At 38.2% G+C, this 27,475-nt stretch overlaps 1 protein-coding gene across 1 annotated transcript in view; it reads right to left on the reverse strand.

The window, feature by feature from the left end:
* Positions 1 to 27,475, reverse strand: part of VWA8 (von Willebrand factor A domain containing 8) — a 264,570-nt gene that overhangs the window by 150,564 nt on the left and 86,531 nt on the right. Inside the window, 6 exon segments of the mRNA XM_054013957.1 lie at positions 1,693 to 1,799; positions 2,841 to 2,956; positions 14,623 to 14,700; positions 15,369 to 15,537; positions 22,224 to 22,337; positions 25,755 to 25,915. Coding sequence (XP_053869932.1) covers positions 1,693 to 1,799; positions 2,841 to 2,956; positions 14,623 to 14,700; positions 15,369 to 15,537; positions 22,224 to 22,337; positions 25,755 to 25,915 — 745 coding nt within the window.

Consider the following 27,475-nt stretch of genomic DNA (forward strand, 5'->3'; position numbering starts at 1 on the left):
GAAAGAGGACAGAAAAGGAATAGCATAAAGCTCTAAGGCTTAAAATGAGTTCCATTACAATGTGTGACAAATTGGTGATGTTAGGGGGAGAAGTATCAGAAAGAACACTGCAAATTGTGACAGCTGCTTTGGCTGAAGCCTTAACTTGGTACTCCCTTCCTCTAATCATTGAGTGCCTTTAAAACTGTTTGACTGCACTCACCTCTTGGAGAAACAGCATGCCAGTTATTTCCTTTACACTTTAGGCAAGATAAAGTCACTGTTGGTTTCCCATTCAGCACATTTTATACAAATGGGCTAACAACACAAAACAGGCACATTTAAAACGAAAGTGAAAAGTGGCTAAATTTGTATATGTTGGGAAAACCTTCAGAAGTAGTTTGGAGAGAAAAATAATTAAAACCACTGTACTGGCTAACCACAATAGTCTGCTACAAGTAGTTATGCTACAACACAGCAGTTCCAGATAGTCAACTCTGCCTCCCACAGATGCTTGCCCTTTTCCTCTATTCAGACATCCTGTTGGGTTGGATAAACCTGAACTGTAATACTGAGAAACTGCTCTCTATTGTTTGTTTTTATTTTTAGTTTAGTTTAACTCTGCTATGGTTTTGCAAATGGCAGAGTTACAAAATTGCTGGTAATGTGAGCATTAATTTACTAAATCTGCTGTATTTTTGGTAGTTCTAATGCTGCACATTGTTTATAAATCTGATTGAACCTGATTCATTAAGTAATATAAAGTTTGCATATTAGTGTCAGTTTTGCAAAAAAATTAAACTTTGTATGCAATGGAATGACTCTCTAAGTCATATTACTATAATTCAAACTATCCTACCTATATGAAGTTATTACTTGGCACCAATTTATACCACATATGTTTTGAAACTGAAGAGAGCCTGTATTACTAGATACAGTAGCTGTAGACATTTTTACTGGTACAGAATTTTCCAAATATATGTTAAGACATGTCGCCTGTTTTAAAGATCTAGCAATAAAAACAGACAAGACACAAACACAGAAAACAAAACTCTCAACAACTGTGCAGGAGAAGAACAGCAAAGAGAGTACTGGTGAGCCTGTAAGGAAATGAAATAAGTTGAAAAGAAAGATTTAGTGGACAGGAAGTGATAGACTGTGTGGTACATGACAGAAAACATGAAGCTGAGTGTGAGGAAAAAAAGATGGAAGCAGGAAGGCCAGAGGATAGAGAGGAGTAAATTGGGGGTAAACACAATAATGAACGAAAAGAGCTTTTTTAGGTCATATTAAAGAGGAAGCACAGAGTACTGGGGAGGTGGAGGATGTGCTGCAATGAAGCAAGGTCTGGAAGACTTAATCACAGAAAAATTGTAAGCCTGGACAACAAGAATGCTAATGGAGGAAAGCAGCAAAGTGACCCAATAAAGCAAAGTGAACAAGGACCCCATTGATCTGGGAGGCTTAAAAATGTAACAGTTACACACAAAATTCCATGGGCCAGGCTACGATAAAGAATCACTTAAATTTAGGAAGAAAATTTAGAGAACATATGTAGAGAAATACAGGTACATTCTTTAGCAAGACAACAGCTAAGGGATGTATCTAAAGCAGGGCACACTTAATTAAGGGAACATTTAATACATCTTTTTGTGTTCAAACAATTGAGTAATGTTCATGAAAGATGAAAAACAAAAGGTGATAGAAGCATACAACTATAATCCTTCTCCTCTTGTTTCCTAATATCATCTGGGTTTATCTCAATCCCTGAATCCAGCAGATTTTTATGTAAAGCTGATCTTGCAAGATTTGGCAAAAACCTAAACCAAGGAGGGAGAAAAAAAAGAAGGTCAGTTTTTACTTTTCTCAGGGTTCTTTTTGTCTTCCAAAATCAATGTGACACTTCACCCTGACCATGCCTAAATAAAGTCAATTCCTGTCCCACTCTGACAGTTTCCAACTCCTCACCTACTCTATCTGTGCTTAGCAAAGGAAATGGGACCTCGTGCTACTGGAAACTGTCCGATTTCCTCTCCCCACATCAATAACTCCTAATTCCAAAGTTATATGGGTAAAAAAAAAAATACAATCACAAAATACAGAAAGTTGTAGCCACCATGTATTCTTTAGATTTAATGTAAAATTCAGTCCCAAAAATTATATTAATATAAATGCTCATTTTAAAGCACTACATTGTTATGTGGGATTCCAGTGAAGAAGCTATAATGACGAATGAGTTAGTGGGGGGAGGGGGGGGACGACGATGACCTTGTTCCTTCCACAGTTAATGGGAGCAAGATCCTTCAGCTGTGACTGATCCCAGGGCCTGTATGATCTGGGCTTAGACAGCTGAATATTCTCAGTACCTTGGAGAATTTGGCCCTTAGACTTTCATCACTCATATTTTCAGAACTTTTCATAATTGCTATTGCCTTCCTTTGCAAAATCTAAGTTGTCTACAATTTTTTAAAAAATGCAACACCTAAATCTAAATACAAACCTTTAACTGACACCTAACCACATTGTATTCCATTAATACAACCCTGAGTAATATCTTTTTTAAGACAGCATCACACTTTTGACAATTATTAGTTCTGAAGACCTATTTCTATTAAGTCATTAAGCATATGCCACATACACACAGATTAGAAAGAAGTGCTGAATGATTTGTTTCAAATGATGTTTGAAATCTGGGAATTCCACAGAAGTGAAATCTAACATTCTTTGATTAAGGAGAATTGGAATAGTAGCACTTCTACTTTTAATGTCTAACTCCTTTAAAAATATTAAACCATCTTTTTAGCATATTAGCAATTGTTTCACAGAGCCTTAAACTTTCACAGTAAAATTAGTATGACTACCTGGAAAGACAGGCTTTATTGACAGCATGGTAGAGACTTTCATCTGGATACTGTGATAGCCGACGACAAATTCGTAATAGCTGTCGTGTGGACAAAGATGATGCCAGTGACTGTGCCTGCCAAAAATAAAAGGTAATTTTATTAATAGTCCTCTTAGATTTAAACCAGAACAAACGTGGAAAAAAACTATTTACATTGAAAGCAATTATTTCAAAATTTTGGTCTTAAACAGCTGCTTTCGTCCTCATATCCCAGTTTGTACTGCTTAATCCTTCAGAAGTCAGAATTCTGTGTTTGTGGCAGGAATCTACTACCATGGAAATCATTGTGTCATCAAAATGTCAGCATTATGATTTCACTGAATGAGCCAACAGGAAGAAAAATGTATTTGATAAAACAGATGTGTGTTATATAAGTTGTGTTAACATTATATTATTTATTATTATTAGGAATTACAGCAAAAAGAAAAACAAGTGAAAATTAAATTATTTGTGTTAAAGCTGATTTATTTGAAAGTTTCCTGCAGTACTTTATGGCAGCGCCTCAACATATATGACATGCCTCTGCATATATTAGAGATACAGTATCCTGATTTCAGATCATCTCGCGTCCGTTATTTTTAAATGAATTTAGCATTTGCAACAGAATTAACATCCTGGAAATTGAAGTCTTCTATTTATTACCAGCTGAATATGAGCTCCCCATGTGATGCTCTAGCAAAAAGAGCTAGCATGATCCTTGGATGTATAAACAAGGGAATAATGGGCAAGAATAGGGAGACTGTATTACCTACTTATACAGTACTGTGCAGACATTACTGGAACACTCACAAAACTGGGTGGCTGGGCAACAAAATGGCAGATGAAATTCAGTGTTGATAAATGCAAAGTAATGCACATTGGAAAACATAATCCCAACTATACATATAAAACGATGGGATCTAAATTAGCTGTTACCACTCAAGAAAGAGATCTTGGATTCATTGTAGATAGTTTTCTGAAAACATCCACTCAATGGGCAGCAGTCACAAAAGCGAACAGAATGTTGGGAATCATTTGGGAGGGAATAGATAATAAGAGAGAAAACATGATATTGCCTCTATATAAATCCATTGTATGCCCACAGTATATATGCGTGCAGATCTGGTCACCCCATCTCAAAAAAGATAGATTGGAATTGGAAAAGGCACAGAAAAGGGCATCAAAAATTATTAGGGGTATGGACCAGCTTCCATATGAGGAGAGATTTAGAAGACTGGAGTTTTCAGCTTGGAAAAGAGAAAATTAAGGGGGAACACAATCGAGATCTATAAAATCATGACTGGTGTGGAGAAAGTAAATAGGAAGTGTTATTTACTCCTTCTCATTACACAAGAACTAGGGGTCACCAAATAAAATTAAAAGGCAGCAGGTTTAAAACAAGAGGAAGTATTTGTGGAACAATCTGTGGAACTCTTTGCCAGAGGATGTGATGAAGGCCAAGACTATAACTGGGTTCAAAAAAGAACTAAATAAATTCATGGAGGATAGGTCCATCAATGGCTATTAGCCAGTATGGGCAGGGATAGTGTCCATAGCATCTGTTTACCAGAAGCTAGGAATGGGCAACAGGGGCTGGATCACTTGATGATTACCTGTTCTGTTCATTCCCTCTGAAGCACCTGGCATTGGCCACTGTCGAAAGACAGGATACTGGGCTAGATGGACCTTTGGTCTGACCCAGTATGGCCGTTCTTATGTCCACATATTCAAATAGATATTGAAAGTTGGAGACGATTGACAGAAGAGCTATCAAAATAATTCACAGTCTGGAAAATGTGCCTTACGAGCACTAAAGAAGCTCAATCTATTTAATTTATCAAAGAGAGAGAGGGTTAGAGACTACTTGATTGCAATCTGTAATTACACAGGAAGAAGGTATCCGATTTATCTGAAGGTATGTTTATGGAGAATATACTGGCATAGCTATGTCAGTGCAGGTATAATCTATATTGTATAATAATGGCATTATCCATAATGGCATAATCCCGTAATGTAGACACAGCCTATACCAATGAAAGAAGTTTTTGCATTGATGTAGAAATACCACCTCTGCAAACAACAGCAGCTATGTTGACAGAAGTATTCTCCCACCAACATAGCTGCATCTATATTGGGCTGGGTCAGCACAGCTATGCTGGTCAGGGATGTAGTTTTTTCAGACCCTGACAGAAGTAGCTATGGTGACCAAACTACTACTGGGTTCTTGAATCTAGCAGCAAAGACACAATAATGTCTGAAAGGGTTTAACAGTTGACGTCAGAAAAATTCACATTAGAAATAAGATAAAAATTTTATAATGAGGGTAAATTAACTATTGGAACAAATTGAAGTCTTTATATCAAAACTGAAGATCTTTCTAAAATAAATCTTTTTGTTCAACTACAAGTTATCAGGTGAAATTCTGCGTCCTGTGTTATGCAACAGTAAAGATTAGATGATCATAATGGTATCCTCTGGCCTAATTTATGAATCCACAAAATAACTACATAACATGGGTGATAAAAATACAAGTTTCTCCAAACCATCCTACCAATGTTTCTAAACTCTGCTTGAGTGAGGCCACCTGTAGAAGCAAGATAACAGTTCAAGATCCAAGCCCATTCATTCTTGAGTCTCTGCTGAGACCATTTACAAAAAGTGTCAGTCACTGTTAATTAGATAGTAGAGATGGGCAGGAAAAGGTTTTCCTGTCATGTGAAAATTTTTGAGATTTCAGAATTTTTTCCCATCTCGAACTGAAATAAAAAATCTCAAAAATTTTCATGAACCTAAAGTCCAAAAAATAATTTGGTTTGGGTCAATCAAAATGTTTCATTTTGATAATTAGAAAGTAATAAAAGGAACCACTGACCTAAAAAATACATTTCAATGCACAGCACGGGCAAGCTATTTATATTTTATATATATATATATATATATATATATATCCTAACCTGCGATATGTATGATTAATGCACATCTCATATCATACTGCTCTGCAGGTATCTTCCCACAGCGAATCATTTGTCTGATAGCATACGCTTTCTCTGGATATTTCAGAATGCTATGGATGTGAGAGAGACCCTTTTTTTAATCGCTCTGTTCAGACACCAAACACTTTACAAACGAACACATTCCCTTTTATAATATATATTGTAAAAGAACCACGTAAATGCCAATAATGCCATAAATAAGAATCAGCGTTCACTTGCTTTTATTCATTCATAGATTCATACAGTTTAGGGCCAGAAAGGACCATTATATCATCCAGTCTGACCTCCTGTATATCACAGGCCATTAAGTTGCATCCAATTACCAACTACTGAGCCTAATTACTTGTGTTTGACTAAAGCCTTAGTTGTGTTTGGTTAACGCATAATTTCCAGAAAGGCATCTAGTCTTAATTAGCAGATATCAACAGATGGAGAATCCACCACTTCCCTTGGTATTTTTTTCCAGTGCTTAATCATCTGCATAGTTAAAAATGTGTGTCACATTTCCAATTTGAATGTGTCTGGCTTTCAGCTTCCAGTCACTGGTTCTTGCTATACCTTTCTCTGCTAAACTAAAGGGCACTTAAGTACCCAGTATTTTCTCCCATGAATGTATTTCTACACTATTCAAATCACCTCTCAATCTTCTTTCTAATAAGCTAAATAAATTGAGCTCTAAGTCTCACACCATAAGGGATTTTCTCCAGCCCTCAAATCATTTTGGTAGCTCTTCTCGGTAATTCATTAGAGTCCACTCCATCCCTCCTGCACCGATGATGGCCCCCCTGATGGAAACTAGTCTCTTCCACTCCTCTATGTAATGTGCCACTGCTTCCATATGCTCTCTGGTGTTGAGATTAACTGTTCTGCCCTCCCTAAGAGTTCTTCTTCATGGTTTCTCTTGGGGGTACCCATTTCCTCACACCACTTCTTTTCCACTTGACAGTTTCATGTGGGAGTCTATGTGCTGGCATCTGGAGTACATGCCCCAAATATGTCCAGCTGATCATGGTGGAAACAAGCTGCTGGTTTGTGATTTCTCAGATCTCTTTGTAATGAAATCTTTTCATCCAATGGCCAGAATCTTTCTTAGGCACTTATTTTTGAAGGTGTCTAGTTTTAGTAGATCTCCAACTCTCACAGCTGTATGTTATCAATGAGATTATGTCTGAACTGAAAATTCTCAGTTTTGTTTTGATGCTATATATATATTTGATTTCCCTACATTGTTAAGTTTAGTACATGCTGTGAATGCCTTTCCTATCTTTGATGTCACTTACTTTTTGAGCTCTCCATTGGCCAGTAAGTTACTGAGACACATACGGCAATTTCCTGCAATAAACTTGAAAACCCTTATTGTGTTAAGGTTATATATCTTTGGATTTCATTATATTAAAAATGCAAAGTTTATGTAATGTCTGGGTGGGTGGGTTGTGGGGGGAGAGATGTACCCAATGACCAACTTAAACCCTGGGAAGTGTTATGAGCTTCAAAGAACTATTTTAAACCATGTGCCAGACATGAATGTACTTTTGGGACCAACAAAATTAAGTGGGTTTCCCAAGAAATCTCTAGGGGGGAGTAAATGCAAATGTACCACCACCCAGATATGCAAAATCCCAGCCTTTTGAAGATATGCCCTGAGGAGAGAGCCTCTGTCTTCCGATCACCTATTACATGAGGGCAAGATCAAAGGCACAAGATGTACAAAGAAACAGGTTGATTGGTGCAAGCTATGTACTTGTTCTAAGCTAACACCTGTTTTGAACTTGTAACCATGGAAAAGCCCCTAGGTGGGATTTGAAGGACTGATCACCTGCGATAGCCCTTGCTGGAGCTAGGGGGAATAGGGGAGATCCCGCCTAAGTTATTAGAATGTGTGTAGGTTCTTTTATTATTTTTAATATGCTTGCTCTGTAATTCTATCACCATAAGAATAAATATGCTTGTGTAGAAAGGGCTGTGTGGAAACTATAACTGTTGGCAATTACACTGTTTATAGCTTCTGAGGAGAAAGCAAAGCAGACTTGCTTAAAGCAAAAGAGGGTACTGTGGCATCTTTAAGACTAACAGAAGTATTGGGAGCATAAGCTTTCGTGGGTAAGAACCTCACTTCTTCAGATGCAAGTAATGGAAATTTCCAGAGGCAGGTATAAATCAGTATGGAGCTAACGAGGTTAGTTCAATCAGGGAGGGTGAGGTGCTCTGCTAGCAGTTGAGATGTGAACACCAAGGGAGGAGAAACTGCTTCTGTAGTTGGATAGCCATTCACAGTCTGTTTAATCCTGATCTGATGGTGTCAAATTTGCAAATGAACTGGAGCTCAGCAGTTTCTCTTTGGAGTCTGGTCCTGAAGTTTTTTTGCTGTAAGATGGCTACCTTTACATCTGCTATTGTGTGGCCAGGGAGGTTGAAGTGTTCTCCTACAGGTTTTTGTATATTCCATTCCTGATATCTGACTTGTGTCCATTTATCCTCTTGCGTAGTGACTGTCCAGTTTGGCCAATGTACATAGCAGAGAGGCATTGCTGGCACATGATGACATATATAACATTGGTGGACATGCAGGTGAATGAGCCGGTGATGTTGTAGCTGATCTGGTTAGGTCCTGTGATGGTATTGCTGGTGTAAATACGTGGGCAGAGTTGGCATCGAGGTTTGTTGCATGGGTTGGTTCCTGAGTTAGAGTTGTTATGGTGCGGTGTGTGGTTGCTGGTAAGAATATGCTTAAGGTTGGCGGGTTGTCTGTGGGCGAGGACTGGCCTGCCTCCCAAGGTCTGTGAAAGTGAGGGATCATTGTCCAGGATGGGTTGTAGATCACTGATGATGCGTTGGAGAGGTTTAAGCTGAGGACTGTAGGTGATGGCCAGTGGAGTTCTGTTGGTTTCTTTTTTGGGCCTGTCTTGTAGCAGGAGGTTTCTGGGTACACGTCTGGCTCTGTTAATTTGTTTCTTTATTTCCTTGTGTGGGTATCGTAGTTTTGAGAATGTTTGGTGAAGATCGTGTAGGTGTTGATCTCTGTCTGAGGGATTGGAGCAGATGCGGTTGTACCTCAGCGCTTGGCTGTAGACGATGGATCATGTGGTGTGTCCGGAATGGAAGCTGGAGGCATGAAGGTAGGCGTAGCGGTCGGTGGGTTTTCGGTATAGGGTGGTGTTAACGTGGCCATCGCTTATTTGTACTGTGGTGCTAGGAAGTGGACCTCCCATGTAGATTGGTCCAGGCTGAGGTTGATGGTGGGGTGGAAGCTGTTGAAATCATGGTGGAATTCTTCCAGGGTCTCCTTCCCATGGGTCCAGATGATGAAGATGTCATCAATGTAGCATAGTTAGAGAAGGGGCGTGAGTGGACGAGAGTTGAGGAAGCGTTGTTCCAGGTCAGCCATAAAAACGTTGGCATATTGTGGGGCCATGCGGGTGCCCATAGCGGTGCCACTGGTTTGGAGGAATATATTGTCACCAAACTTGAAATAATTGTGCGTGAGGATACAATCACAGAGCTCAGCAACAATTGTGCTGTGTCATCATCAGGGATACTGTTCCTGCTTAGGCAGTCTGTCTTGCTGGGGAAACTCACGGTGTAGGCAGGGAACTGTGAAGTCTGGAAAAATCTTGGTTAGGAGGGAGAGAGATGCAGGTCTCCAGCCAAGAGAGGTGATGGTTGAGGTGCTGGGAAACTAGGGGAACCTTGCTGGACCACAGGAGGGAAATACAGGTGCAACTGCCCTGAACTGTGACAGGTGCTGCCCAAGTTGATGAACTTTCCTACTCACTTGATATTTTTGCCTTCTAATGTGATGTTACTGCTTGAGGTATGAGTTTCAGAGACGTTTGTTTTAGCACAACTAATTCTGAGCCATGCTAGGTCTGCTGTTGCTGGCAGGTTGTCTGTCTTTGTATCTAACTTTTTTTGAGGTGTCACTCAATAGCACATCATCAACAAAGACCAGGTCTTCTAAGCATTTGCCATCTTCCCATGCCATTCCTCTGTTTGTCTTGTTAATACACTTCTGCACTATCCAGTCTATGGAAATGTCAAACAGCGGAGATAAAATGCAGCCCTGTTTCACACCTGTATCCACACTGAACCACTCTGTTGTCTGGTTGTTCACCCTAACAGAAACAACGAGGAGTCCTTGTGGCACCTTAGAGTCTAACAAATTTATTTGGACATAAGCTTTCGTGGGCTAGAACTCACTTCATCAGATGCATGGACATTCAGAAACCAGTAGGAGAACACTTCAATCTCCCTGGTTACTCAATAATAGACCTGAAAGTGGCAATTCTTCAGCAACAAAAACTTCAAAAACAGACTCCAACGTAAAACTGCAGAACTGGAATTAATTTGCAAACTGGACACCATCAGATTAGGCCTGAATAAAGACTGGGAGTGGTTGGGTCATTACAAAACCTAAACTTAATTTCCCCCTACTGTTTCTCACACCTTCTTGTCAACTGTCTGAAATGGGCCACTCTCATTACCACTTCAAAAGTTATTTTTCCTCCCTTGTTATCCAGCTGTCAATTGAATTGTCTCGATAGACTGACCTCACACTTGGTAAGGCAAATCACATCTTTTCATGTATTTATACTTGCTCCTGTATTTTCCACTCCATGCATCTGATGAAGTGGGTTTTAGCCCACGAAAGCTTATGCCCAAATAAATTTGTTAGTCTCTAAGGTGCCACAAGGACTCCTCGTTGTTTTTGCTGATACAGACTAGCACAGCTACCACTCTGAAACCTGTTAACCTAACAGAGCACTTCTCATCTCTGTATATGGCCTTGATGATGCTGACTGTGACTAATCTGTGAACAAAAGTATTGCCAAACTTGAAATGAACAAAGGTATTGTCGATGTTAGGCCTCAAACTTCTGCTTTGCATAGGTAAAAAGGGGAAGCTTTGCAGAAGTAAAAAGGGCACGCTTTGCAGAGGTAAAAAGCAAGAAGCAAGCTAAAACTTGTGGTCAAAATGCGCTGCAACCAGATAATCTATACTGACTTCTATGTGGTAAAATAATCTATAAAATAACTGGCTACAAGAAGATAAGTAAGCCTAAATTATACAATCTAACCACATTAAAGATTTGGCCGACCCTAATTGGTTGGTCTGTTTTAAAACACTGCCGACAGATCAGATAAAAAGTACGAAGGCATGGGATTGTGTGTGTGTTTCGGTCATAAGGAAAATCTGACCCACACCCCCTGAACCGAAGGGATGTGCACTTCTTGACTCTCCATACCTGGCCAGTGCGGAAAACGGCCGACTGAAGGGTAACATATTTTCGGACGAATGCACGGTAAGTTTATGGAGTAAAGAAGTCTGGTTGCATGCAGTATACGTTTATGGAGTAAAGAAGTCTGGTTGCTCGAGCTGATTTGATCTCAAGGCTGTATCGATACTACAGTGTTAAGAATAATAGTAAATAGCTGATGAATAATAACTTTACATATACTTGTGCTTGTCTTCAGTATAACTTGCCATTTATATTAATTCTCATTCAGTGTTGGTCTTTATTCTTGCTTTTCTTATTTTGTGTTGCTTTTATAGTCTAAAGTCATTAAAAACCTTTTCTGAGGAATAATCAGTAGTTTTAATTTTTTTTTATAAAAATTACACTACTCAACCTTATTACATCTGTGTTGGGTGGTGGGAAGTAGTGATCACCCAGGGCCCAATTAGGGTCCTGACGTGTGCCTCCTTCTTCCTTTATCTCCACACTAAGAACTTTAGCTGGGATTCCATTGGACTAAAGACTATTCCACAACGTATGTCTGTGCAGGTTGTCAAATGTCTTTTGAAAAACTTCTCTGTACCCTCTCTAACTTTTAAATATCCTTTTAAAAATGTGGACACCAGAACTGTAAGTACTAGTCTACTATCGGTCTCACCAATGCCATATATAGAGGTAAAAATCACTTCTCCACTCCTACTCACTTCTTTTTTGCATATCAACAGATGGCATTAGCTCTTTTTGCCACAGCATCACACTGGGAGCTCACGTTGAGTCACTTGTCCACTATGATCCCTACGATACAGCATGCAATCCCCCAATCTGTAGGTATGGCCTGCATTCCTTGTTCCTAGATAAATAACTTTGCACTTGGCTATATTTAGGGCCCTACCAAATTCACAATCCATTCTGGTCAATTTCACGGTCACAAGATTTTTAAAATCATAAATTTCATGAATTCAGCTATTTAAATCTGAAATTTCACGGTGTTGTAATTGTAGGGTCCTGACCCAAAAAGGAGTTGTGGCGGGATCGTTAGGGGGGTTCTGGTACTGCTACCCTTACTTCTGCACTGCTGCAGCTGGCAGCACTGCCTTCAGAGCTGGGCACCTGGAAAGCGGCGGCTGCTGGCCAAGAGCCCAGCTCTAGAGGCAGAGCCGCTGCCAGCAACAGTGCAGAATTAAGAATGGCATGATATGGTATTGCCACTCTTACTTCTGCACTGCTGCCTGCAGAGCTGGGCCATCAGTCAGCAGCCACCACTGGCCAGCCACCCAGCTCTGAAGTCAGCAGCACAGAAGTAAGGATGGCATGGTATGGTATTGCCACCCTTTACCTCTGCACTGTTGCCTGCAGGGCTGGGCCCTCAGTCAGCAGCCGCTGCTCTCCAGCCGCCCAGCTCTGAAGGCAGTGCAGAAGTAAAGGTGGCAATATCACACAACCCCCCTAAAATAACCTTGTGAGTCCCCACAACTCTATTTTGGGTCATGACCCCCAATTTGAGAACTGCAGGTCTCCCCCATGAAATCTGTATAGTATAGGATAAAAGCACACAAAAGACCAGATTTCATGGTCCGTGAAGCATTTTTCATGGTCATGAATTTGGTAAAGCCCTAGCTATATTAAATGTATTTTGTTTGAATGGGCCCAGGTAGCCAAGCAATTCACAACATTTTGTATGACCACCTTGTATTCATCCTTATTTATCATTCCACCAATCTTTGTTATCATCCACAAATTTTATATTTACTTCCAGATCACTAGTAGCTGTGGGCTTAGTACCGACCCCAGAGGAACCCCACTAGACAGGCTTCTATTCAGTGATGATTTCCCCACTGACAACTCCTTTTTTTGAGACCTGTCAGTTAGCCAGTTCTTAATCCATTTAGTGTTTGCTTTATTGACATTGTATAATGCTAATTTTTAAATCAAAACGTCATATGGTATTAACTCAAACGCCTGACAAAAAAATCTATGTATGTTACCTCACTGCACTTTACTTAATCAAAGTTGTAATCTCATCAAAGAATGAAATGAGCTTTTTCTGACAGGCCTTTTTTTCCATAAAACCATGTTGACTGCCCCTAATTATAATCCCATCCTTCAGTTCTTTATTAACTGAATTCTGTATCAGCTTTTCCATTATTTTGCCTATACTTACCCAGGTCATCCCCCTGCCCTGTTTGAATATTGGCCCAACATTAACATTTTTCCAGTCTTGGAATGCTGAGAAATTCCCCAAGAGTTATTAAAAATGAATAATAGCAGGCCAGAGATCTTCTCAGTCACCTTTTTTAGGACTCTTGGGTGGAAATTATCCAGATCTGCTGATTTTAAAAGACTGATCTCTAACGTCGTCCTTGGTTACTAATGGACTACAAATACTTCATCTCATGTGAAACAAAATTGCTGTTCGCTAAGATGTGGACAGTGCACTTTATTTCTTCCTAAAATGCAGCCAATCAAATCTAAACAGTAATATGGTGGAAAACTATTACTGGTGCTAAACTCCTGAGAGTTGAGGAAAGTAGCTTTCTGTGTATAACCTAACCTAACACAAGTTAGGCGTGCACATCTATACACTTATGCTGGGTGACGCCAATAAAAATATTTTAAACTTTTTTTTTGCAAAAAGAAAAACATCAATACACTATGTTAGCTGTCATTGAAATTAATTTTTAAAACTGAGTCTTGACTGTATCAGTTTTAAAAGAGTTCAGCAGTTTTTGTGCCAGTAGTAATTTTTTTTTTACATTACTGCTTTAGTAAAACTGCCTACCACAGTAACACTACTAACAGTTCTGAGTCCTATCCTCTTTTCCCCATCTCCCTACATCCCTGTGTATTTTCTAATTGCTAGATAATCCTTCTGCCCAAGTAATCCCAAAACAAATTTAAAATTACAGTACTAAAACATTGTATTACACATAACAGTATGTATTAAGGGGAGGCAATTTTAAATAATTCAGCAAAACAACTTAAGCACATTCTTTAGTCCATCCCTATTCAATAAAACACTTCAGCACGTGCTTTTAAGTCCCATTCCTATTTTATGCATTTGCTTAAGTTATACTGACTACAATGTACATGTAATACTGCATGACTTCACTAGAATTTTAGCACACACGCTTAAAATTATGTAGATGCTTCAATGTTTTGCTTAATCAGGTCCTAAATGAGTATATTGAAAATAAAAAAGTTGCCACATGTATATAACACAAGAAACCAGTGTTCGATTTCCAGGGCTGGTTTCTCAAATCCCATTCAGGCAGGGTCTAAGAATACTGTGCTGGCAGCGCACACTGCTCCTGTGGCCACTTCCAAGAAGTGAAGGGATTGGCTCCAGACTGAGCCTAATCCAGCCTCCACTGGTCAAGATAGGTCAACATAAGGCAAAAACCTAAGGAAATAGGAAGCATCCCCACATTGCTGGAGAAAATAATTCCTTTCTTGAGCAGAGATAAAACCCTGACTCTGAAAACAGCTACACATATAATGACAACAAGTAGAATGCAAATCTGAAAAACTAGACTCACTGTGGGGTCATTTGTCTCCCGAAGCTTGTGTGTTAATGATAACAACTGTTCCACCGCAACCGTGGGCACATTTGGAATCTGTTTGAAAGACAAAAAAAGTATTTGATATATATTTCATGTTTATGTATGCATATGTAATTTATATAGACACACATGTATGCACCTACATAAACACAGCCTTCATATATGTAGCGTATATACATTTATTTCAAATAACCAAAAAGGAATAATTGTGTCTCAAAATATAAGAATATACGGCAAGGGTGGCCAACCTGTGGCTTCAGAGCCACATGTGGCTCTTCAGAAGTTAATATGCGGCTCCTTGTATAGGCACCGACTCCGGGGTGGAGCTACAGGTGCCAACTTTCCAATATGCTAGGGGTGCTCACTGCTCAACCCCTGGCTCTGCCCCCACTCCACCCTTTCCCATCCCCTCCCCTGAGCCTGCAGTGCCCTCGTTCCTCCCCCTGAGCCCTCTGCACAAAACAGCTCATCGGGAGATGCAGGGAGGAATGGGGAGGCACTGATCGGCGAGGCTGCCCGTTGGCAGGAGGCCCTGGGAGCAGGGGAGCTGATGGGGGGCTGCTGATGTATTACTGTGGCTCTTTGGCAATGTACATTGGTAAATTCTGGCTCCTTCTCAGGCTCAGGTTGGCCACCCCGATATACGGTAATAGAAAACTACCAAGATGAATTTTAAATAGAAACCAATATTAATAACTGGCCAAAGCATTGCAAGTGCTTACCATTTCTTTAATAACTTGAATTTCTTCATTCCTGGTGAAAGACTTAACGTTATGGAACAGAAACAGAGTTAGAAACTCTGGGCCCAACCATTGCTTTGTGCTACTTCCTATGACAGGAGGCTCTGCCAGGGCAACTATTCTGAATGAGGGATGGATAAGAAAGATGGACCTGCAAGAAAATATTTTTTTAAATGCATTACCTGGTCGAAGCAGCAAGTAACAAATCTGAACTTACAAACTCTACCTGAGGTACAATCAATCAAGTGAATTACTGTATTAAGCCACAGGCACAATTTCTATTCAGGACATTCGCAACATAAAAAAAAAATCAAAACTAACAAAAATTGCATAATGTAACTAGTAATGTAAAAAATGAAATCTCTCTCTCATAAGCTGTAATGCCTACAACGTTACACAAGTTTTGGCTTCATCTACAGCGTTACCTGCATGCTTCAAGTTGAGCAAATAGCATTAACCACGCTACCATTTGTTTACTCTTTTGTATGTATGAAATACACAAAATTTACAAATATGATTGTTTTGAAACATTCTCCAAGAGTATCATCTAAAACAGTATTACTAAAAGGCAGATCTGGGAGGTCACAATATCTTTTGAAACATCAACAAGGGGTAACTTCTTCTACTCAATTAGACAGACAGGAAAGATAATTTTGTAGTTAAGGCACTAGACCGGAACTTGGGGAGGATCTGGGTTTAATTCTCAGCTCTGTCACAGACTGACTTCATGTGTGACTTTGAGCAAATCAGTTAAAACTCTCTGTGTCTCAGTATCATCCCCATTTTACAGATGGGGATCTATCTCCCATCCATTGTCTCTCTTTTCTATTTAGATTATAAGATCTTCAGGGCAGGGATTTTCTTTTAATATGTTTCTATACAGTGCCTAGCACAATGTGACCCTGATTTCACTTGGGGTCTCCAGGTGCAACTATTTATACAAGTAAATAATAACAATTCAGATGTAAATTAGTTTGATATTGCAATATGGCATGCAATATTTACTCAACACCTCAATTACAATTCCAGACAAATAATTTAGTATTCAAAAATGAGAAAATTGTAATGCAATCATTTATATTTATACTGCCTATTATCATTTGCTATTTTGCACATAATTCTGTTTGAAATTAGAATATTTTGGGCCAAATTCCATCTTTGGTTATTCTTTAGGGGAAATTATGGGTTTAAAGAGGGTAACCGACCCTCCATTTAAATTACACAATGTACAGCTTAGCAAGCAGATCTGGTATATAAAACAAGGATTCTGAGACAGCACAGCATATATAGTGAACACCCTTGAAAAACTGTTCACTGAATATGCTGTGCTGTATCAGACTCCCAAATCAAGGCAAACAAAGTGGCATTGCTTACTCTCAGCCTAAAGTCATAAGCCCAGAAGCTACACCCTGGTTGATAAAAATAGAAAGAAACATCTGAAAGCATCATGTAAAATAGGAACCAATGGGTATTTCATTATCCCTACGCACAGAAAAGGTCAGGGAACAGTGACCAACCTTATTATAGGAGAATCTGTTTTGAAGATAGGAGACGGCATGTTTAGTTTTCGATTAACCTCTTCTTTTCATTAGTAATAAAAATATTAAACATACATTTAGCTCACTCCTGGCCCTGGCCCTTTCACAATGCTTCTGTGTCATAAAGGATCCAAAACTCAGTCTGATTTCCTCAGCTGGGGATTCCCCCGGTGCCATGCATTATAATGTGGCAGGGAGTGGATGAGATGGGTAACACAGCCAGAGCACAGTGCACTATGGCAATCCCCCTTATGGGAATAGCCAGTTGGGCACAGTTTTGAGCTGTTCTGAGAAACAAGCCCCCAGATGAGCCAAAGATCAAGAGTGGGGAGACACAAACAGCACACCCATTGCCCCCCACTCCTCTCAGGGATAAAGAGTGCATCTGAAGATTTAATCCATTATTTCTGAATTAGCTACCAGCAATAGTATCCAAAAAAAAAAAAAAAAAATCTTTGAATTTTTAGAATTGCATATTTTAATAACTTACAAACAGAAAATTTCCCTGGCAAAGGAACTTTTAATAAACCAGCTATTCATTTAAGAAAACTTTCTAACATTTAAAAGCTACTGCACTTTGGAAAGCTATTTACAAATGCATTTCTCTTTTTGTTCTCATTAACCAATCTACTGAGCACTTGTATATTCTCCTCTTCATCATTTGCTCTGTGGCCTGGTGCAACATCTGTTTCAGTTTCCCAGTTTGTAAACGGGAACAACATTCATCTGCTTCACAAGGTGTTGTTTGGATTAATGTTTGTTCAATCTCTTGAAAATGTAAAGCCAAATATTTAATTATTATTTTTAAAAGGCCTTAATCCTGCAAGCTGGAGAGAATCCTCAATCCAACGTCAACTGGAGATGAGGTTGTTCAGTACCCTGCAGCACATCCCTCAGCCTGCGCCGCTTCCCGGAGCTCCCATTGGCCTGGGATGGTGAACCGTGGCCAGTGGAAGTCGCGATCTGTTGAACCTGTAGACGCGGCAGGTAAACAAACCGGCCCGGCCCACCAGGTGCTTACCCTGGTGAGCTGCGTGCCAAAGGTTGCTCTAAACCATCATAGCCACTGTTTCTTTGTGGAGCTATATTCATTAAGTGTATGCCATGTTTGATCACTCTGCAGACAGAAGTCATGTAAGTAACCCGAAAGCCTAACACACTAAAACCTAGAATAAAACTGGAGGGATTTGCAATACTTTATTAATGATGAGTACCAGACATCTTCGTTCTTTCCTCTTGCCTGTTCAATCTGTAGGTCAGACAAGTAGGGGAGATCATGAGACCCTATTTCTCTCCACCAGGGGGTAAGAAGAATCTTAGGCCTTGTCTACACTACAGGGGAAATTTGATCTAAGCTACGCAATTTGAGTTACGTGACTAGCGTAACTCAAATCAACGTAGCTTAGACCTACTTACCGCGGGGTCCACACTATGAGATGTCAACAGGAGAGTGTCTCCCGTCGACTCCCCCTACTGTTCTCAATCCAGTGGAGTATAGGAGTCTTCACTAGACCCACTAAATCGACCGCCAATGCATCGATCGTTGATCCCCCTGTACGTGTAGACAAGTCCTTACAGAAAATAACCTCACTGAAGGTTGAGTAGAGAATGCAGTCCCACCAGTACAATGCTAAAGACTGATTTCTTGTCTTTGGCACACAAATAGCATTCCCTTGCTGCCTCACATAAATTTTTCATTTATCTTTCTTTTCCTCTTCTACAGTTTCACAAACCATCATTTAATACTGCAATCAAAATGAGAACGAATGTATAAGTGGTGATCAAAAGCGTATCGCCACACAAGAATATAATTATGTGTCAGAAGGTTAGGTGTTTGCATATGAAATAATTCTGTAGTTCATGTATTGACAACACAAATTTAACTATACAACTATAATTAAAAGGGGCTTAAGACAGAGGACATATATTTAAATTAAAGGGAAAAACTATGCTGCATCTTTTCAAATATTCCATCACTTATCCCTGCCAGAATAAAAAGTTATCAAGCATCTGTTTCCTTTTTACTTTTCTGCAATGTATAACACACTGGCTTGGATTACTGGGTTTTTTAAATTAACTAACTGCTTTAGTATATGTTCAAATACACTAAAACTGAATGAACAAACAAAAATAAGTGAAAATAAACAACTCAGAACTAAAGGGCGGTGAATATATTCAGTTAAAATTTAACATTATTGGAGCTTCTATCGTCTACAAAATTCACCATCTGCAACATTGCTTATATTTGTCTCATATGCTGTATGTGCTCTCTTTTAGCCTAGTCACATGGACAGTAATTCACTGCCTTAAGGGTGTTAAGAATACCCACCCATGCATTATAATCGGCTCCTTTCAGCTTTTGAAGCAAATCTGATTATATAAACATTTCTATATTTTTCTTTAATAGCTGCCTTTCTGTTTACTATACTAAATGTTTAATATGTGGAAAAGTCTAAAAACAAAACAAACAGAAGCTCCAAACAGGTTAAAATACTGTTTCATAGAGAAACTACTGCTTTGCCCTATGTCTTCCAACTGTATTTATAATTATGGAATGCCACCTTCACAATATCTGCCTCAGCAAATGATTATGTAGGAAAATTCTACACAGAAAGCCTGTGTATACATTCTGAATCAATTTTAAGTGATTGCATTTCTTCACTCAGAACTAGTTCAACATAGTGAATCATACAATTCTATTAATAGCTAAAACTGTGCAGCAACAATTTCTCTGTATGTAGAGAGTCTTTTTAAGTCCCTTCCTCATCACCAGCATAGATTTCTTCCTCCATTATCCATAATCTACAAATAAAATTTCCCCATGTGACTGGATGCCATTGTACCTGGACTGTTGAGTAATAACACCGCACAACTGGCTAAAGAGAAGGCCAGTGGAAACAATTTTCAATGCAGGCGGCTAGCTAGCTCCTAGATAAAAGGCCTTCAACTGGCCAATGAGTATCCTCCATCCCCATAGCCGCAAATCAGCTTCTTGAGCTCTTGTCATGTTTGACAGAGTCATCCCACCCACCCGCGCAGAACGTAACCCTTGTTTAAAAAAATTAGTGCAGACTATGGAAGTAGTAACATGGTGGAACATCAAGTGAAAATGTAACTGACAGCACATGTAAGATCTTTTGAGTCAGAAATAAATTTTATTAGCTCTCAGAGAAGTTATCAGCTTTAACATACATCCTCCAAAAATTTTAATTCAAGAATAAAACTATTATTTTTAGCCTGCAAAACCAGAAGTAATATTATCTCATTTGATTTTTGTAACCTAAACAAATAACATGACACCACTCCACTCAATCCCTCAAATTCTACCCCAGTTCTTAATTAAAAATGTTTGACTCTCAGGAACACATGTAATTTCTCTGGGTCATACCACCGCCTGTATAATTCTCCCTTCTACTCCAAAAATAAATAAAATAAAGTGATGTTAAAATAAAGCAGTTGTTATTCTGTCAGAAGAATCATCTTATCAGCTTTGGAAATTTTTATTAAGTGTTGGGTTATAAAGTATCTAAAATACTACAGATTTACTCTGGGTGGGCATCTGTGTTCTTATTATTGAATAGGTGCCCAGATTTCAAAAATATGAGTTAATTAAAGTAACTAAAAGAAAGCAGGTATAACCTTTCCCATCAGGTTTATTTTGCTATTAATCCTCTTACAGATGAAAAGATCACTTGAAAGATTTGTTCAAATGTTTCTTGCTTCTTTAGAAGAGGATACCTTCTACAATTCCTCTAAAAATGCCTTTTCTTTTCATTCTTAAAAAGGAAAAACCCTAAGGAATTTGCCCCATATCATCCAATCTCCCCAATTAATTTGGATTTGAGAATTTTTGCAAAAGTTTTGGATCACTGGTTGGAGTCTGTTCTCCCATGTCTTATATCAACTGATCAAACAGGTTTTATTAAAAATAGGAATTCAGTTTTAACATTCATATAGTACAGGATCTAATTGGACAACCAAGAAAAGTAGTATCAACTTGCCTTAAAGAGGTGTTTTATTTCACCTAATTTACTACCAAGAGTCATTGAGGTAAAAGTTATAAGGAAATATAAAGAAGAACACAAGATTTTTTGTATTTTACTTCAGAATCCAAATATTATATTATATAAAAGACCCATGCAATTGTACCCATTATATAGTTGATATACAATCCCTAATGTGTATTCTCCTGCTGCACACAAGACTCTGTTCTAATTACAGGCAATCCATAATGCCTTATATATTGTAAAAATCAGCTATTGCTCTTGGTCGCTGTAAAACAATATATTGTTATTTATCACAATATAATAAGTATAAAACCCACATTATTTAAACTGTAGTGTCATCTAAGAATAACAGTTTCATCTCTTCAGAATTTATGAAAGATAGTATTACATATTAGATTATATTTGTTTTGAGTAACATAAAATAGAATCTTGGCCATTAACTGAAATCAGTCAGTACAATGACTGAGTATCTGTCTGGCCATCGAAGGACTAGAAATATTTCAACACAGAGAAAATTTCTAGCAGACAACTGGAAGTGAAAAAGCAAGAAGAATAAGCATGACAGGCCCCAACCCATCCTTAGGATTTCCTGCCTCGTGTTAATTCTAAATTACATACCAGCTTTCTAGCTAATCTATTGAAAAAATAATTATAATATTCAACTTTTTTTGTTAACTCTCAATGTCTCTTAATAAAATGCTTCAAAACAATGCAGTGCATCTATGGGTATGTCTACACAGCAAAAAATAACCTGCACCTGGCCCGGGCCAGCCAACTTGGAATCACAGTGCTCAGACAGCGGGGGTGTTTCACTGCTGTGTAGACTTTTGGGCTTGGGCTGGAACCCAAACTCTGGGACCTTCCTACCCCACATGGACCTAGACTCTAGGGCTCCAACTTAAGCCTGGAAGTCTACACAGCAATAATACAGCTCTGCAGCCCGAGCTCCGTGAGCAGGAGTTGGCTGGCATGGGCCAGCTGCAGATTTTTCTTTGCTGTTTAGACATACCCTATGTGTCTGAACTTTTATGTATTTATATTGTTTCTTTAATCTCTCTCAGCTAGGATATTTTAATGTTTCTGCTCTAATATTCTCTTTTAAGATTTTTCTTCTCATGCTAACACAAAAAGTACTGAGGATAGCAGTATTAAAAACAGATTCTATTACTGATTTAAAAAACAAGCATCTTGCAAGAAACCTTAGTAACAGCAAGCAATAAAATAGAAAACTCTTTACAACCTGAATCACATGCAAACTACTTTGCATACCATGTTAGTGTCTAACAAATTACCTCTGTTGTAGTTCCTTATCGGAGAGCTGCAGTTCGTCTTTTAAACTTTGATACCTATCTTCTCTTAGTAATCTGGTGCCATCGTAAAGAGTCAGTTCTCTGTCATGGATTAGCCTATTTGGTAATTCAAAAGAGAACAAAAATCTAGTATTTAATTGTCTTAGTTTTTACAGTTATCTCAACCAATGTTACTTTAATGAGGAATTCCATCCAAGAACTCTTAATTTCAATGCTTGAGTTATTAACAAAAGTTGAGACCTATAGCTTTCAGTGAAGGACCTTATGATGAGAAAAATGCCAGTTAAATGGCAAGCTCAAGAAAGAACTTATTTTCAGTAAGTACATAACACCATTTATGACAGATTTTTTTCCCCAGAAATAAACAAACCACTGCAGACCATACATAAAGACTTTCTATTATACTCTCACTGTGCATGGCGTGAAATTCAGAATATTTTTGTCCGACTGGTACACAGTGCTGTACTCCTATTTTGCTCCTAGAAGCAATACATTTTAGGAGTCATCTTAACTGATATATATTCTGTTAGTGAAAATTAAAAGAATCAGAGGTGAACAAAATGCACAAGAGAAAAAAATGGACTTACGCCTGGCCCTGCACTACCTTGTCCTGCTTTTTTTTTGTAATGTGTGAAGAAGGCATGAAAGGTCTTTGCAAGTCTGTTTATTCTTATAGATAGGGTTCTGCTTAAGTTTTTATATCAGAACTTCAAAACTGGTCTACTTCAAACACTTTTTGGATGAAAGGAGAACTAACAGAGAGTATGACAGCACAGGTACCAGGGAAGTGAAACCAAGTTGAAAGAGAGGAAATTATTTTTATTTAGACTGTTGGTTTTGCTAACAACTATGTAACTACAAAACTTGGGTGAAAAGCTCTTTGTGCTAAGGATTCAACACCACTTCGCCGTTAGCAATGGGCTGACAAATCTCCCTATTTGCAGTGTAGTTGTATAGCCATGTTAGCCCCAGGATATTAGAGAGACAAGGTGGGTGAGGTAATATCTTTTATTGGACCAACTTCTGTTGGTGAGAGATCCAAGCTTTCGAGCCACACAGACCTGAAGAAGAGCTCTGTCTGACTCAAAAGCTTGTCTCTCTCACTAAGAGAATTCTGTTCAATAAAAGATACTACCACACCCACCTTGTATCTAATAACACCCTATACACATTTCTGAGTCATCCAAGAGGTGCACCAACAACAAAAAAGGGAAGACAAGACTTGGCATTCCTGTTATTTCTACAAAAAAACAAGACAAGCAGAATATTTTTGGAGGTGTGAAAAGAGAGAGAGAGAAACTATTCGGGTCTTTGTACAACAAATCATAAAGAAGCAAAAAAGAGCACAAACCTACGTTTTTTCTTTTTCAGATCACTTCAGTCAAAGAAAAAATTAAGAGGAACAGAAAGCAAAGGAAACACTTTTCATATTTATCAAATTATAGTGAAACTAACAGGGTTTGACCAATAGTAATTTGGAACTGCCATCTTCCTAATTACATATTACAGTACAAATACAGTTTGAAAAAAAATGGGCTAGCTATGTTTAATGTAAGGATCACCTTGGTATCGAATAAAAAAACTGAAGATCAGAAGAGATTATTAGGTTTTCAGAAAGTTCAGATGTTAACTGAATTTTATAGTTTATGCACTACAAATGCTGTCATGTTTGTATCAAATATGTAAGCACAATGACGAAAGTCTTATTTGGAATAAAGCTTAAAACATGATAAGATTTTATGAGGTGCAAACCAAAAAGAATTGAAGATACATATATTCAAAAGTGATATTTTTCACTTATTCCAAGTAAAAAGAAAATTTTCATTCCTACAGGCAGTTTTGGGCTCCTTATTATAGTGCAGATTCTGATACCTCCTTACTCCTGATTATCACTTTCCTTCACAAGTGGCCCCATTAACATGATCACTCATGGAGAAGGGTATTACTATTCAACATGAACACAAGTGTCAAAATCTGGCCTTATATGAGTAGTAATTATTAACTAATAATACAGTTTGCATTATTATGTGTAACTTTTAGGATTTTTGTTTGTAATTCAGAAGAACATAAGAATGGCCATACTGGGTCAGACTAATGATCTATATAGCTCAGCATCTTGTCTCTGACAGTGGCTAGTGTCAGATGCTTCTGGCACAGGTTTAGGGAAACCCAGAGCATGGGGTTGTATCCCTGACTAATAGCCATTGATGGACCTATCCTCCATGAATTCATCCAATTCTTTTTTTAACGGAGTATACTTTTGGTCTTCACAACATCCTTTGGCAGTGAGTTCCATAGCTTGACTGTGCGTTGGATGAAGAAATACTTTTGTTTGTTTTAAACTTGTTGCCCATTAATTTCAATTGGGTGACTCCTAGTCCATGTATTATGTGAAGGGGAAAACACTTCTCTATTCACTTTCTCCATACTATTCATGATTTTATAGACTTCTATCATATGCTCCCACAGTCATCTCTTTTCTAAGCTGAATAGTCTCAGTCTTTTTAATAAGTCCTAATATGGAAGCTGTTCTATCCCCATAAACATTTTTGTTGCCCTTCTCTGCACCTTTTCCAATTCTAATGTATCTTTTTTGAGATGAGGTGACCAGACTGCACACTGTATTCAAGGTGTGGGTGTACGATGGAGATATATAGTGGCATTATAATATGTTCTGACTTATTATCTATCCCTTTCCTAATGGTTCCTAACATTCTGTTAGCTTTTTTACTGCCAGTGCACATTGAGCAGATGTTTTCAGAGAACTCTCCACGATGACTCCAAGATCTCTTTCTTGAGTGGTAACAGCCAAGTTAGACTCCATCATTTTGTTTGTATAGCTCGGATTATATTTTCCAATGTGTATTACTTTGCATTTAGCAACACTGAATTCCATCTGTCATTTCGTCATCCAGTCACCCAGTTTAGTGAGATCACTTTGTAACTCTATCACTTAGATTTGGACTTAACTGCCTTGAGTAATTTTGTATCATTGCAAATTTTGCCACCTCACTGTTCACCCCCCTTTTCAGATCCCTTTAATCAATTTACTAAACAATTCCAAGAAAGCGTTTTTCAGAGTGAGTATAATTAATCAGTCGTTTCGAAGCAGAATGCATTTTCAAATACTATTTATAATGTCTTTACTACTTAATAAATGTTAACTTATTAATGTTTAGGCCTCATAGTTTTGACTAGGATAGAAACAAATACATTTTCTAATTTAGTTAGAAGTACAGCAAGAACAAACAGCTGCAATTTCCAATATTAATAAAAGTTTACATAACACACGCAGGAATTGCTTCTGCTCTCAATATCTGTATCCCTATATCATTATCCCAACATAATGTATTCTGTAAAAATCCAATATATTGTAAAATTGCAATCAAGGTATCTGGAGTTGACAGCTGGAGTTGAACAGCTGTCCTTTGCAAACAGGACACAGTTTCTGAGCATGAACGTCCTGAATAAACAAGTCTCAAGGGCTCTGCTTAACAGGGCTCCCATACCAACCTTTGTAGTACAGCTAGGGTGCCAGAGTTGACGCGATGAATACCATCAAGAATAACAAGCTTCCCATCCAAGGCAGCAGTAACAAGTGGAGATGGTCTCCAAGCAGTATCTCCATTTGGAAGAGTATACCTTTGCTGCACCAAATCTCGAGCTGTCATATCCTGTGAGTAACAATCATCAAAAGAATGCATTTAAACTAGGATTGTCAAATGATTTAAAAAATTAATCACGATTAATCGCGCTGTTAAATAATAATAGACTACCATTTATGTAAAGAGTTTTGGATATTTTCTACATTTTCAAATATATTGATTTCACAGAATAATACACAGAATGTAAAGTGTACAGCGCTCACTTTATATTTATTTTTATTACAAATATTTGACTGTAAAGAACAAAATAACAGTAGTTAGTAATAGTTAGTTCACCTAACACAAGTACTGTGGTGCAATCTCTTTATCATGAAAGTTGAACTTGCAAATGTAGAATTATGTCCAAAATATAACTGCATTCAAAAACAAAAACAATGTAAAACTTTAGAGCCTACAAGTTCACTCAGTCCTGCTTCTCGTTCAGCCAATCACTCAGACAAACAAGTTTGGTTACATTTGCAGGAGATAATGCTCCCCGCTTCTTGTTTACAATGTCACCTGAAAGTGAAAACCGGCATTCACATGGCACTGTTGTAACTGGCATCGCAGGATATTTATGTGCCAGATGCACTAAAGATTCATATGTCCCTTCATGCTTCAACCACCATTCCAGAGGACATGCGTCCATGCTGATAACAGGTTCTGCTCGATAATCGTCCAAAGCAGTGTGGACCGACGCATGTTCATTTTCATCTGAGTCAGATGCCATCAGCAGAAGGTAGCTTTTCTTTTTTGGTGGTTTGGGTTTTGTAGTTTCCTTATCGGAGTGTTGCTCCTTTAAAACTTCTGAAAACATGCTCTACACCTTGTCCTGCTCAGATTTTGGAAGGCACTTCAGATTCTTAAACCTTGAGTCGCATGTTGTAGCTAGCTTTAGAAATCTCACATTGGTACCTTCTTTGTGTTTTGTCAAATCTGCATTGAAAGTGTTGTTAAAAGAAACAACGCGTGCTGGGTCATCATCCGAGTCTGCTATAATATGAAATATATGGCAGAATGTGGGTAAAACACAGTAGGAGACATACAATTCTCCCCCAAGGAGTTCAGCCACAAATTTAATGAATGCATTATTTACTTAATGAGCATCATCAGCATGGAAGTATGTCCTCTGGAATGTCGGCCGAAGCATGAAGGGGCATATGAATGTTTAGCATATCTGGCATGGAAATACCTTGCAGTGGTGGACTTGTAGGCGCTTAAGTTTTGCATTGTTTTATTTTTGAGTGCAATTATGTAACAAAAAAATCTACATTTGTAAGTTGCACTTTCACCATAAAGAGACTGCACTATAGTACTGGTATTAGGTGAATTGAAAAATACTATTTCTTTTGTTTGCCATTTTTACAGTGCAAATATTTATAATAAAAAAATAGATAAAGTGAGTGCTGTCTACTTTGTATACTGTGTTGTAATAGAAATCAATATATTTGAAAATGTAGAAAAACATCCAAAAATATTTAATAAATTTAAATTGGTATTCTATTGTTTAACAGTGCGATTAAAACTGTGATTAATCGCAATTACCGGTAATTGTTTTGAGTTAATCATATGAGTTGACTGCCCTAATTT

This window comes from Malaclemys terrapin, chromosome 1 (assembly GCF_027887155.1).
Source record: "Malaclemys terrapin pileata isolate rMalTer1 chromosome 1, rMalTer1.hap1, whole genome shotgun sequence".
In the NCBI taxonomy this organism is placed as follows: Eukaryota; Metazoa; Chordata; order Testudines; family Emydidae; genus Malaclemys; species Malaclemys terrapin.